General features: G+C 38.4%; 2 protein-coding genes across 2 annotated transcripts; one reads left to right on the top strand and one right to left on the bottom strand. All coding sequences in view use genetic code 11, as the record gives it.

Annotated features, from left to right (window-relative positions):
* Positions 1-2,204: 2,204 nt before the first annotated feature.
* Positions 2,205-2,663, top strand: EGR_01200 (hypothetical protein; the record flags this gene model as incomplete). The annotated part of the gene is made up of 1 exon (XM_024490449.1): positions 2,205-2,663. One exon carries the CDS (start codon positions 2,205-2,207, stop codon positions 2,661-2,663), a length of 459 nt encoding a protein of 152 aa, XP_024355268.1.
* Positions 2,664-11,735: 9,072 nt separating this feature from the next.
* Positions 11,736-11,981, bottom strand: EGR_01199 (hypothetical protein; the record flags this gene model as incomplete). Its single annotated transcript, XM_024490448.1, has 2 exons — positions 11,736-11,821; positions 11,876-11,981. 2 exons carry the CDS (start codon positions 11,979-11,981, stop codon positions 11,736-11,738), a joined length of 192 nt encoding a protein of 63 aa, XP_024355267.1.
* Positions 11,982-13,778: the final 1,797 nt, after the last annotated feature.

The following is a 13,778-nucleotide window of genomic DNA, read 5'->3' as shown; positions in this document are numbered from 1 at the left end:
CCTGTGGCTAACTTGCAACTATCTCGAGGCCATTTATTTTTAGGATTTTAGTTCCCTTTTGTAATCTATCTTTCATGAATTTCAATAATAATCACAGTTTTGGTAATTATGATATTTTGGCTAACCCTGATAGTGGTTCTAATGTCGAAGATTACGTTCGGTTTTGGCACCATTACATCTTTCTCCCTCAAAAAACGTCGTTTCTGGCCAATTTATTAAGCATGCATTTTAAAGACTTTCAATACTATGCTATGTTTTGTAGCTTCCCCTTAATACTTTACGATTGACTATCCTCTGTAAGACCCTTAAACCATCATGGGTTCTAATAAACTAAAAAAGCCATTTTTAGGTGCTTGTCTCATGTAATTGTTATGAAACAATCTAGTTTTTTTATTAATTAGTTTCTTAATGAGTTAAACCGTGCTTAAGGTACCTCTCAAGAAACGATGATCATATTTGTTATCAGCATGCCGGCTATTAAAGGAATTTTTCTTTGAAAGCAAAAATTGTATTTATTCACAAACTTTCTGTAAGCCAAGGATAACTGATGCCTTGTAATGCAGATTTGAAATATTGTAAGTTTACCGTTTTCTGAGAAAAAAAGTATATTATTGGATGAGATAAGATTTCATTTACTCGTGCGAAAACAAAGTGCCACGAAATAGATCACATCTTTATTAATTATTTACTGTAATTGAGCAGTTTTCGCAACCTCTGCAATTTACTTTTATTCACTTCATTATCTTATCTGACAGGATTTATTTTAAGCGCAAAATTGCATTCAAAGCTACTGTATTTGTGCTAAAAAATTGATTCCTTCATTTTAAGACCCAGTTTCTCACCTGCTACAAATAGCGGGTTTTATTCGCATTTAAGCCTTTTGAAAAGCGCAACGAAATTCAAATTTTATACTTAGAACAGTCAGATTTTATCTAATTGCATTTGGGCACAAAATGCCTACCTACATGGATTTACGCAAAAGCCTCCGAAAAATTCGCATACGGCAAAAGTGTTTGCCATTTTTTCCTGATGAAAATCATGCCACCATTTGGACATGCACCACGTTTAATCATCACGTAGTCAAGGTAGTTAAAACTCATGGCAATGCATTTAATTCCAGTAGGCAATCTTTTTGTAAAGGACGACTTGATTGTTTTTTTTGATAATCATTGCTGATTTTGATGAATTTGCAAAGCTGGAGGCATTCTTTTGGAATTTTAGAGGCATAATTGCGACAAAATTGACAAGTACCAGTGTTCTCGTTCTGACCGTATTCCCTGATAAAAGCAACCGAGTTTTTTCTCATTTTTACCCAGACACTGGTTATTTTGAATGACTATCTGACACTAACAAATCTTGATTTTTCCAAATGCATTTTTCAGAGGTGTTGTAGTATTTGCTAAGGGCTTAGTTGTAGGAAATGTGCTGCATTTATTGCTTAGCTGCTAACGCTTGTCTTGCATACTAAGATTTTGGTACAGAAATAAAAAACAAACGAAGGTTTAAATATAAATACATTTCTTAGTTTATCCAAGTAAAACAATTATACTTAAGGCTGATCAGTTAAAAACCCTGTGTTATTCATGAAATTGTCTCTTGTGCCTGAGGCAAAGGGTCCTCCTTGCGTTATGCTATTCCGTAAGCGAAATTCATCACCCTGACGAAAAATTTTTCCATATATGTTTTCTAGACAGAATTCTTCAACTTCGGGATTTGACTACTTAAGCTAGTGTGCATTATGTTACTAGATTCGAAGCCTCAAACGGAACGCGGATGCTATTGGTAGGCATGGCGATGTTTCTTAAAGAAAAGTATGTGTTTCAGCCAGTGCTTTTGCATTAACTCTTTCGCAGATGGAATTCTCTCCAAGATGGTGTACTGGCTCATGACCAAAAGTTCTAACCGATGCGATTCGTTTTCATTTGCCAAAGCACAATTATTTTTAGAACAGAGCATTCTGCACTCGTCAAAATTAAGCTATTGGTTTGCGTTACTGCTAAATGGAATGTGAGAACATTAGATTAAACTTAAATCAGGCATAAAGCAGGAATCTCTTTTGCGCTTTTAGTGACGTTGGGTACCAAGTGCAGTATATCAAGCCACCAAGCGAACTGCGTCCGTGTTTTTAAAAATGATGAGAGCCACAACCCTATGATCGCTCCTACTCTGACTTCCCTGGTTAAAGCACTCCTGAAATTGCTCATATGGGAATGATGGTGACGCAACACTGCATTCCAATGACAGACCCAGTCGCGGAATCTTTTTCTTTCAAACAGTCAGCCTCATTTGCAAGTATTTCCTCAGGAAGCCGTACTTCATCAGACTCCAGTTTCACCAATACCAGCGGTAGCAGCAGTGATTCGGGCGAAAAGACCCTTAATTCCGATTGCACCGGCCTCTATATCTACACGGGTGGCCAGGTACCACGCAAGTTCTTTCCCAGTGATGAAGAGGAGGAGGATTGGAGCATAAGCGAAAACGCTACATCTAGCCCAGTCCATTTCGCTCACAAAGAGCGAATACTGGAGGCGCCCTATATTGCGACCTACCGCCTTATAACGGAGCTAGATGTCTGGCTGGAAGAGATACGAATACACACTGAGCTCGAGTCCCCTACCCCCCTGATCAGCAAACCTCTGACCCAGTCTTCATCGTGTACATAAGCGAGGTGAACCCAAAGATTCCTTTTTCATATACATTTTGTTGATCCTGTTTGTGCAAACATATAGGTGCAAACTACTTCTCCTATTAAATGAAAAGAAGAGGGTTGAATAGTCGTCCATTCTAGCGCTAATCGACTCATTAACTTTTATGCGAAATAAAGCTTTACTGAGTCTAGAGATGTACTGTGGAGGAATTGATGACAGTTGTTTGATCTGAATTTCGCATTAAGGGGGATTTAATTAGCACAGTTCAACTTTCAAAGTTATTTATATCTTAGTTGAGATATGCGTAAATTTGGTCTTCATAGGAGGAACGGGAGACACAGGTAATTTTTAAAAAATAATATAGGTTAAAAATTAGTTGACTTCATGAAATGGAAATACGGCAGGTGGGAATTTGCAAGTAGGTCAAGCCGTTGTAGGGCAAAGCGCGTTAAGATTGCCTTAGTAAAGGTCAGATAGATTCGGTTCCCCACGGTGTAAAATTTAAGGTGGTGTTCTTTTCTTGATATGCATCCACAATCGAGTGCCTGTTTACTCGTATTCTTCAATCAAAATAAACATTATTTCTGACTGTGTCTAAGTTGAGCTGACTTCATCAGACAAACTGCTGGACCTTTAAAAGCCGCCAAACGTTTTTCAAATTACAGAAAGAAATAGCTAAGCGCCTACTACTTACAGGTAAAGCTGAAGGTGTAATTGTTGTTCCAATCGTTAAAATTTATTTTGGATTTTACAGTAGATCGTAGTAAACCCTTGCTAATCATACTTTTTAACTTGTACCAAACTCGCCTAGTTCGTAATGGAAGTGTGATTCACTTCATTTTTCTCTGACGCTCGAGTCCTCCCTGAGGACATTAAGGGGCGCATGAATCTCGATGCAGCTTTGTCGCGAGAGCACAGAAGACCTGGTGAAATGTGAACTGGAGTGACAGGGTGAAAAATACCACAACGATGATGTGGCCATCCAAAACTGCACAGCTAACCATGCGACCTAGAATATACCGTTCTGTTACAGCATCGCCAGCTATGATTTCTGCTTCCTATAACCATGTCAATTAGCGCAAAAGCTTTAATTTAATTTAACATTTTACACTATAAAATCGTTCACGATGACCGTTTTCTAAATTTATAGGCTATGAAGGTAAATACCACTTTCAAAGTACCGGTCTATATTTTGCGCAAATTGCCTTAGTTGAAAAAAGACCCTCGATTTTCCGTTTAAGAATTACAGCTCAACCACATACTTATAAAAAACGGCTTACCTTGAACAAACGGATCGGGTTTGAATTAAAATAGGTTTCCAGCCACATATTGGCTTATCGGCTTTCCGGTTTGAAATTTAGAGCTTCGTCGAGGCCACAACTAACTTTACATTTGGTATGCACTGTCCCATAAAGGAACTATAAGGTGCTTTATAGGACTTTTAGTGTTATGACAAGCAAGTTGGTCTTTCGGAAATGTTATTATGACCAAGTGCGAAATAATGGCGAAGGGAGAACAAACTTGGTTCCCATTTTATGTGAACACGGTTTAGAATTACACATACGAACAAATTTGTGCAAATAGACTGCAGTAAGTATCATCATTTTAGTAGAACTTGCCATAATCCAGAGATATCATATCCACCATCAATGAGTTAGTGAATCACTACTGCAGGTGTAAAATAATCGTTGATTCAGTTTGGAGTCGAGTCTAATCTGTTTGAAGAACTCGGGACAGCCGGATATTGTAGGTTCATGCAAATAATTTAATAAACCTGTCTTTGAATGTATAATTGTGAAAGTAGTCTAAAATAAAGAGCAAACCATGAGAAAACTCTACTATTAGCAATTCAAGGCCTTCCAAAGGCGTATTGAAACAAGTTTAGATAAGATTTTAATAGGAGTGGCCGAAGATTTGGTCGGCTGTTAAAAGGAACTGCATGAGGTGGTGTTAAATCACCCACGATGACGGTCAAGGCCTGGGAAATTTAAAGTACGTGTTGGTAAATGCCTGTTCTTACTGCGCATTGAATAAATAAGTCCCCATTATAAGTAAACAACTATTAAAACGAAAATTGCTTCTACTTTTCCACTGCCTTGATAGTAATCACAATTTGTTCTCATTGCGGCGGATAAAATCGGATTTATTTTGTAAGTGACATTTCGTGGCAGTCGTTTCAAAACCGAGAGCAGTAAGCAAATTAAAGTTGAAGAACCGAATGTATGTGAGGTGGAGGGAGGTAGGGGTAGTAAAAATGAGAAAGTTGCATAATGTATTAGCTTGTCGAGGTGTCCGGACAGTCAGGTCTACTTTAAGTGCTTGCAGAATAAGGCCATAAAGTGACAATTTTTTGGTAAAATGAGCAGCGACCAATATATAATTACCAAAATTTTCATGTGGTTATATGGGGAATCGATCGGTGAAATAGATTTGGCTTTTAAAAAGCTATATTTGAGAGGCACATTCGGATCGAATTGAGGCTTTTGAGGCTAAACATACTGAAACCATACTTCTTGGCGTGAAAACCGCACTTATTTTGTAATAGACTATTGGCACTGAATTCATGCATTTTGTACCGCACCTAACTATTGCCTGAGAGGTATCTTCGGCATCGATAGCTTCGTCAGAATGGTTTGACCATCATGGAGTTCCAACACATTGCAGTACTCAACCCTTCTGGACTTGTCAAGCGTAAGCCAGGCTTTCGAAACTGTAAATATTCGCGAATTTGTTCACCGTTGCCACAGAGCTTCTTCTATTGTGGAATTTAGTTGCAAGACATATGATGCGTCAGGAGTCCCACGCTCTGTATATACTTAGGAATGGTCCCCTATCCTGTAGGCTGGGACTCTCCGCGACTAAAATTGTTACTCACCAACGCATGATCATTTTTACAGCAAACATTAAAGCACCTGACAACCAAGGGAATGCGTATCTTGTAGCTGTATAACATTTAGCTTGAAGTATTCTTTGGGAATCGATATATGCAATTCTTACATTGCTGACCACAAGAAGCTTTATTTCTCCCCACACACTATTGCGTGAGCTCATTCACAATCACCATTGTCTGCTACATACAGTAGCGTTGAGTGAACTATCCAAAGTAATATGTGTCCACTATTAGTATGCAATAAGATACACTCGCAACTTCCTACTACAATCAATGCAAAAGTTATTCGTCTTTAAGATCATAGGTCTCAACGGACCCTGATCACCACGCTAGTGCTGCTATCTTACATTCTTGTCCCTTTCGTTAATGCTATCTCAACATTCCTGTACATTGACAGTCCGGGTCTACCATTACAAGGCTGTAAAACAAAAGTGAGATGACTGCTATATTGTACATTTCTTGCAAAGTTTTTTCATTAATGGTATGCCATGGTGAATATGGGGTCTTAGTTTGTAAAGCTCATGCCAGTGGGATGCGATACACCACATTTAATTACGAAAATTCGTTTAAAAATCAGACGAACCCCCCCCCCCCTAAAAATACTCACCATGGCTGTCTAAAGGGTGAATGATTTAATAACAAAAAATGCGCAATTTTGTTTCCCACTAGGGTCAGTGGACTTAGATATTTCACACAAAATGACGAAAACACTAAAACTTGAGCTTTTAGACTGATCATGGTCAAATTTGAAAGCCTTCGATATTATTGCGCAACCGACCAAGTGAGATACCTAATTTATCTTGACACGCAAACATTTGAGTTCTAAACGATTTAAAACTTAAAAAAATAAATCCAAAATAAAGACGTCCTCTTTTAAACTTGTGCAGATGTGCAAATTCACTTTTATGGGAAGAAAGTAATTCTTACATGAGTGGACACCACTTTCCTTATTGAAAATGTTATCATTGCTATTTAATGAATGTATAATTTTTTTTTGATGCAAAAGATTTGTTTTGTAACACTTTATGGATAAAATGAAGAGGTTGGAGTTATGTCCAAGTTCTTACGACATCTGATCGTCTGTTGTGTTAACGTCCAGTTGCTTCGATCAAAACTGACAACCACGCAAATAACAAGGGTGTTTATCATGTGGTGGAGAAGCAACGGTGGATGAAAATATTACCACTTTTTATCCATTTGATATAAAATCATAGCTGTTGTGCAAATCATTGTACCACATTTACAACCTTCACTTTGCTGTAGTTTTGCTTCGCCTATCAAATACCACATGATCTACACATTTACAGTCATTTTTCGAGGGAGCGCTTAATTTCCCTATTTTTCATTTTCTATAAAAAGGCAAGTTATGCCAGGAATTACACACCTCTGGCTCAATTGCAATTAAGCAACAAACATTTCCTCGTTCTGTCCAAAGCAAAATGGGTTTTTGGTTGTCAGTTTAAGAATGATTTTGCTTCATATACTTGGACTACCCTAAATATTTTGTTGTACGATCACTAATAATGAGGCAATAATTACCCCTTTAACTCTTCGGTTTGGCCACGTGAACGCTTAGAAGCCCCGCCATTGTACCCTCTCAGAGCAGCCTGGCCCCCAGCTCTCCTGTACCTCGACAGTACATATTCTACCCAAGTGTCATATCTTCTTTCGTCTTCAGGGAGGTCTTCAAGCGCTACATAAATGTTATTTAAACTGTAATGCATGTTTTTTTCAATGTACCTTTTGGGCGATAGGTGGTCAGTAAATATGAACTTTGTGACGGATCAGACGCCGTCAGCCCTGAAGGAGGAGGCGTTCCTTAAACCCGCTTAACGGTGACACCTCTGTACCCCATAAAGCATACCCTCATCCAGCTCGCCTGCTTGTTCCAAGGGTGTGAAGACAGAGGTGAAAGAGAAAAACGCCAAGCCTATTGCAGAACATTTTCCTAATTCTGATTCTACTTTATGTTTTGAACTTTCTACAACTAAATGAAAATTCGACTCAGTCTAAAATAAGGGAAGCTTTGATACAATAAAAGTAACGATCCAGCAGAGGTTAAATTCGTATTAATGGTATTGACAAATTTACTTCGAAAATCCATTATAAAACATCACTTTGACAGGAAGTTCCACTGACTCAAATCGTTCACATCTCCAGTACTTTTATGTATCATGACAGAGCGCCCAAGCCTTTTTCGAAGACGTGATATGGCTGGGCGTCTGGATGCAACTTTTTTAATCACCCAGAGAAGGCCTTCTGAGTGGTCAACAAAAACAAAATGAAGGCAACGCCATAATCACAAAGTGCTGACCGAGGGCTATGCAAGTTTTTAGGGCCTGTGCAGTTATGTGTGCAGCATAAATAAATACGGTTATTTTACAAGGGACCTCGATGTTCACATGATTGCTCTTCAGTGTCACCCAGTAAAGCGTAGTCAATGCTTAAAAAGCTTTTGAGAGGAAGGACCAAAGTGGGGAGATATTTGAACCTAACATCAGTTGCGACTTTTGGTAACTACCTAATTTTGGCTAACATCCACCTTGTGAACCTCAGTTGATATACATAAACTACATTTTTTGCCAAATTTTTTTCATTCCCATAGCGCCTTGTCGTCCATGTAAAACGACCTCCAACTTCGTATGCCTCAATAAAGGTAAATTTCTACACATTTTTGTGCACTATCAGAGAAGTGTCAAAGTCAGCTCCGTAACGGCCGTTTTAAAAGCACTATAATCTGATTTTGCCTAAATTTTCATTGGCTGAAGCCCCGCAGGGTGATACCTAGCTTATGTGACGTTCAGGCAAGATCTTACTAAAGACATCGGCACTTTTCTTTCGGAGCGCATTTGTATTTATTGCCACAAATTTGGCATCATGGTCCTCTCTTCATGCGTTGCAAGGCGTACGAGTTTGAACAAGGCTTTAGCATGAATGTGTAACAGGGGATTTGGACCATTCGCTGAAGTGGTACGACCACGGGAAATAAGGTGGGAGCCAAAATTTTGGGATTTTGCAAGCCCAGCCCAGATAAACACAAAATTCAAACAAGTTTCGATTCAACAATGTCTAACGTAAAATTTTCATTTATACAGAACTGCATTTTTGAAATGAAATTCGCCACTACAAAATGAAATTCTAGACTGGTCATAATTTTTGCTTCGATATACTAACTAAAGTAAATTGCGGTAGGTGCAAATAGTATTTCAATTGCTTGGTTGTTGAGGTGCTCCCGCTATTCCAAAGGGTTTATTGTGCAATAAAATTTGAAAGCGGCCAGTGCAGTAAAACGGGAACTTGATTTAATAACTTTATTTCAAATTGCTATTTTAAACTGCATTTGAGACTTTTAAAGAAAAATTTAGGCCTTCATATAGACAATGAAATCTTTGGGGCAGATTACACTGCTTCCGTAAGCTCGAGCTGTTCGCTTCTGCAGCTGTTGGTGAAAGATTTTATCAAAGTCGCTAGGGGGCATACTTTCAATAAAAACCCCAAAAACATTTCCGAAAACCAAAAAATATGCACATTTATGCTTAAGCAGCTGCTATTAAAGTTGGTTGCAGGTTTGGGAGGCACCCTGCCATAAAAGCTAACCCTTCGCTGTAATACCCTACTTATAGAATTTTCACTGCATCTGATTCTTCCACGCATAAATTATTACAACCCAATGAATGCCTCTCATTGGTTGTAAGTATTTTGTCTTTTAATTTTGATCATTTGATTACTAAAGCAATATTTTCATACCACAATTCACTTGAATTCTGCACAGACCCTTAAAGACTTTCCAATTTTCTGTTAGTCACTTCGGTCGGTTCTGGACCCATGGATCCATTAACGCCTTTAGGAAGGCTTCATGGTTGACGACTCACTCCGAAAGCCAAACATCATATCGTGTCAGAATGGGATCTGTTGCAGATGGTTGAATTTGCAGAGGCGAACAATAAAGGGACGATTAGAGCTATGTTGACTTTCGATGATCACTTTATTTTTGTCGTCTGAAGAATAAGAATGACTTAGGTGCCGCCAAAATGGAATAATTTGAATTGTTTAACATGGATTTGTCAACAAAACCTACATGAGGATATCTTTCTCACAGACAAATGGGCACCCCGCACAGGATCAAGCTGGAGAATTGGCGTTATGAAGGAAGTGGTCCTGAAAAATGAGATTTGAAAATAGTTTGTCAGAACGTTCTTAGGCATTAAGATTTGGACATGAAATGCTCTCGATGTCGATCACTGACAAGTCTTGGGTGGCCCCGAACCAGCAATTCCCCACGGTACAGTTTACGAGGCAAATGTAACTAAATCTACCAAAGTCCACAAGAGGCATCATTGCCATTGAGAGTAAATGTATTTTGTTGTGCTGGAAAGGCATTGCATAACTTTTATACCAAGCACCGACACGGGAGACTGACCCTCTGCAGCGCCGAGGACAACTCTCGAAAGAAGAAGAGGCGTTACTTACCGAAACGACATTTAATTCGTTTAGTTACTATTGTGGGATCATCAGCCTTCAAAGATTTCATTTGCCTTATTCTAGAGATTTGTTATCACATTACTTGTTGACGATTTACTAATCCTGGGTTGAAAATAAATGCATCAGGAAGCCTCGGAAGAAAATATACGAGCAACAGCATCATGGAGTAAGAATACTGGTTACAAGTCTCCTGAACATTTATCTCCCCATGAATTTATTCCCAGATTGATCGCACTAACGTCTGTAGTACTCTCGTGTAGGATATAAGATTACCTCTTTGTATAAAATAAGTCCACCGTTTATGTAGGAACACTTTTAGAATACAAGCTCAAGCTAGGATGTCTTTAAGCCTTAAAATAACTTACTTTAATGCCAAATTTTAATAACTGCTCCCGAAAATGTCTATGGGAATTTTTATGTGCAGTACAATTTTCACCACGTTTTGAAAGTGCCTTTGTTCACTATTCAGGTAAGCATGGAGTGGTGCATGCTTAAACTAGCAAGATAACACGCAGTCCTGCAAATAACACTATCTTGCTTTTTAACCAAAATATAATGAAATCAGAAGTAGGCAGCAATCTCACATGTAAACTAAATATAGTGCAATGTTTGATGTTCAGCATTGTAAACAGCCGCATCATTGGTCACAGGCTATTTGCAAAAAAAAGAATTCATGAAAAGATGTTTTATTGCACAAAATCAAGCATTTATTAAAAACTATTTATAGTGCACGTTTAATTCAAACCTTGACTCTGAACTACCGTAAAGGGTAACAGTGCGTGTGTAGATTATTAGACATGAGACATGCTTTTTACCTCAGCGGCAGGAAGCTTGAATGTTCCAGTTTAACATGAACATTCTCATTGATACTTATTTTTTTTTCATTTGTCACATGCCTGCTTTGAAGAGGGGATAGTCTTAAAAGGAGACTGCCACAAAGATTAATGATGGGAGAGTTTGGCATGAAATATAGCCTGTGAGTTCTCCATATCCATTTTCAACATCGAGCAACCATTTCACTTGATGCTACTGCCAAAACCGAATGCACGGGAAAGCAGAAACCTGCTCGCTAGTTGTTACATACACGCATTTTTGTTTGCAATTTCGACAAAGTAGGCGATACATTTCAATACGGAAATAAATGTGAGCTGTTTATTTTTGAGACGGCTTTACCAGGCGAAAATGTTTTTTGGAATAATTAGTTAAGTAGGTCCTTTAATTTGCACTTAAGGCTGAAATGTTTATCAATCCCAACATCATCGAAATACTGGGATTTTGATTGTTCCACGGGGTAAAAAAATCAAGTTAGGCATCCCAGCGATTTTATTCTTACAAAACACGTAACACTTATGAACAGTGTAAATTACTTCCAGGCATGCTGGATGCAGGAGATCGACGTCAAGTCATGTGAAGTCCTAACCTAGTAGCGGCGTCTTGTATTTCTTTTCACAAAGGACTTTGTCAGAGTACCTAAAATGCATCTGTAAAAATGCAACTTTGAGTCGAAAGCAAATCAGACCCAAAATAGTATATATTTGATTGAATGCAATATTCAGCGGTCAAATTCGCCATTGAAAATCTAAACTTTATTAAAGAGACGAGGTAACTAATTTTACCTGTTTTAAAGTAGGTGGAATGTTTACTTAATGCAATGTACTTCTATATTTCCAGCTGCAGGAAATTTTTGAAAGTGCCTCTTTCAGAAATGCATTAATTTAGCCACATCGGCGTGACCGAACCGTCTCTGGAATCCGCATCAAATAACTGCCATTCTGAGCATTCTGGTTCGTCAAGGCGGGCGCTGAAATGCAAGGGTAGTGTCCATTAAACCACCGCATTTATTTTTGTGATGCACGCTTTGCAAATCCAGCGGTTCCAAAGTTTGAGAAATCTGAACAGAGACTGGGGAATTCGTACGCGGAAGCAGCGACCCGAATGACCCCGACAAACGCCTGGCGCATATTCGGCCTATATGAGCTGCATTAAAGCTATGTCGTTCTGGTATGTTTTATTAGGGAGACAAAAATAAACAAGCATTCCCGACTGGGGCCACAAATAATCACTTCCCTAATTGAACTTTGCATCTATAGTTGATTCTGTTTGTCAACACATTAGGTTTTCCGGCGAATTTTGTTTTTTTAAGGAATAGACCATTCACTAAGCCAACTTAGGTAATTACTTTCTAGCTACGGATTAAGTCACGCTGAGCAGGCAGTTATAACCAAACTAGTTCCATTTAAAATGGGATTACCAAATCCCTATTTGGAGAACACATTTATCCCCTTAACAGTGACATTTTAATGGCAGTGGAATTTTACCCATTTTGAACACAATTAATTTAACCACGAGAAACTCATTTGCATTGCAAAAGGCAGATTTGCAGATACCATAAGAAGGCCAGCAATGAATTAGAAATTCACTTCAAGATTCTCAACATATCTGTTCACCTTTAAATATTCCAAAATGAACACTCATTTGTTGCCATTTGTTCAGGTTTTATTAAAAATGTTGTTTTGACTGCACTCACCTACCACCTTCACCCCGTACTCCCTTCCATCAAAAAGAATGCGTTTCCCATATCACTAAAGTTGCATTAAAGTCACATCTACAAGTGCCGAACATTACTGTCCGACTGCTTCACTGTTATTTCCAAATTTCTCCATTTGATCGCCAGGATTGGATTTAAAAGTTTTTGCCACAAAACCGGGACGTGTTCGCAGCTTGCATTGGCAATATTTTGGCCAGTTTAAACACTTTTCCGCCTGATAATTTCAACTGGTTGTGTTTAATAAATGTCAACTTGTGCATAACTTATAATTTTTGTAGTCTACATTGCATTTCTTCGTCTATGCCAGGTCTAGTAGGTCAATCATTTAGTCGAAATCCCAAAAATTTAATATTTGCAGGCTATTTCTCTACCTTTCGCAACAATAATTTTTATAATAGAGTCAAACAAGGTTATGAAGATTTCAGCGCATTCACTGCTTTAAAAGTCACTGCCACTCGGCATTAAGCATTACGCATCAGTAAGTTACTTTTTCCATCAATTTGAGAGGCTAAAGCGAATAAAGAGGCGACTGGATGGTTCTCCACTAATCCTAGTTACTTTCGCCAGGTTCGCGGCACCCAGGGATTCTGAGTCGCTAAATTCAACACACTGCAAACGTTAACCACACTAGACAGACAATTTGAGCACTATGGTTACACGACTTTTTCTTTCCCAGGATTTAGCGTTGCATGGTTTAAAGTATTTTAGTGATAGTCGAATTATAACATGCAAGAAAACTTTCTTTAAAAAGTCCGGAGAGCTGTCCTTTTTACGGGAGAATTTAAATTTTTCTACCTGGGTTGACAACCTTCTGTAAAAATTTCGGTATGTTTTACTTGTCAAGAAAATCGATTTCTGACATCTTGGATGCGTCAATAACAAAGGAAAAACTTGTTTTAACCATTTATTTTAAATCTTGGCAAGTGTAAAATCATGCAAAATACCCCGTAATTAGCATACAAATGGAGTTTCCAGAGTCACTTCGTTCTTCGATCGTCAAATTGATGCAAAAAAGCAATGAGATTTGATGCATTTTGAACCCTAATCGCAGTCCATACACATGGTTCAATTCAAATGGTAGCACATCAGTTACTTCAGGCAGCGTTCCTTCTGGCAGGCAACTTTATTACACAGGCGTTCTCCGTTATTTAGAGGCATAAAGTGTCCTCTTACCCAATCAAAATGGAGGGACATGGTGGCAGCTGCATTG

The sequence above is a fragment of the Echinococcus granulosus genome (assembly GCF_000524195.1).
Source record: "Echinococcus granulosus chromosome Unknown EG_S00004, whole genome shotgun sequence".
Taxonomy (NCBI): domain Eukaryota; kingdom Metazoa; phylum Platyhelminthes; class Cestoda; order Cyclophyllidea; family Taeniidae; genus Echinococcus; species Echinococcus granulosus.
This window is presented reverse-complemented; position numbering and strand designations above follow the sequence as displayed.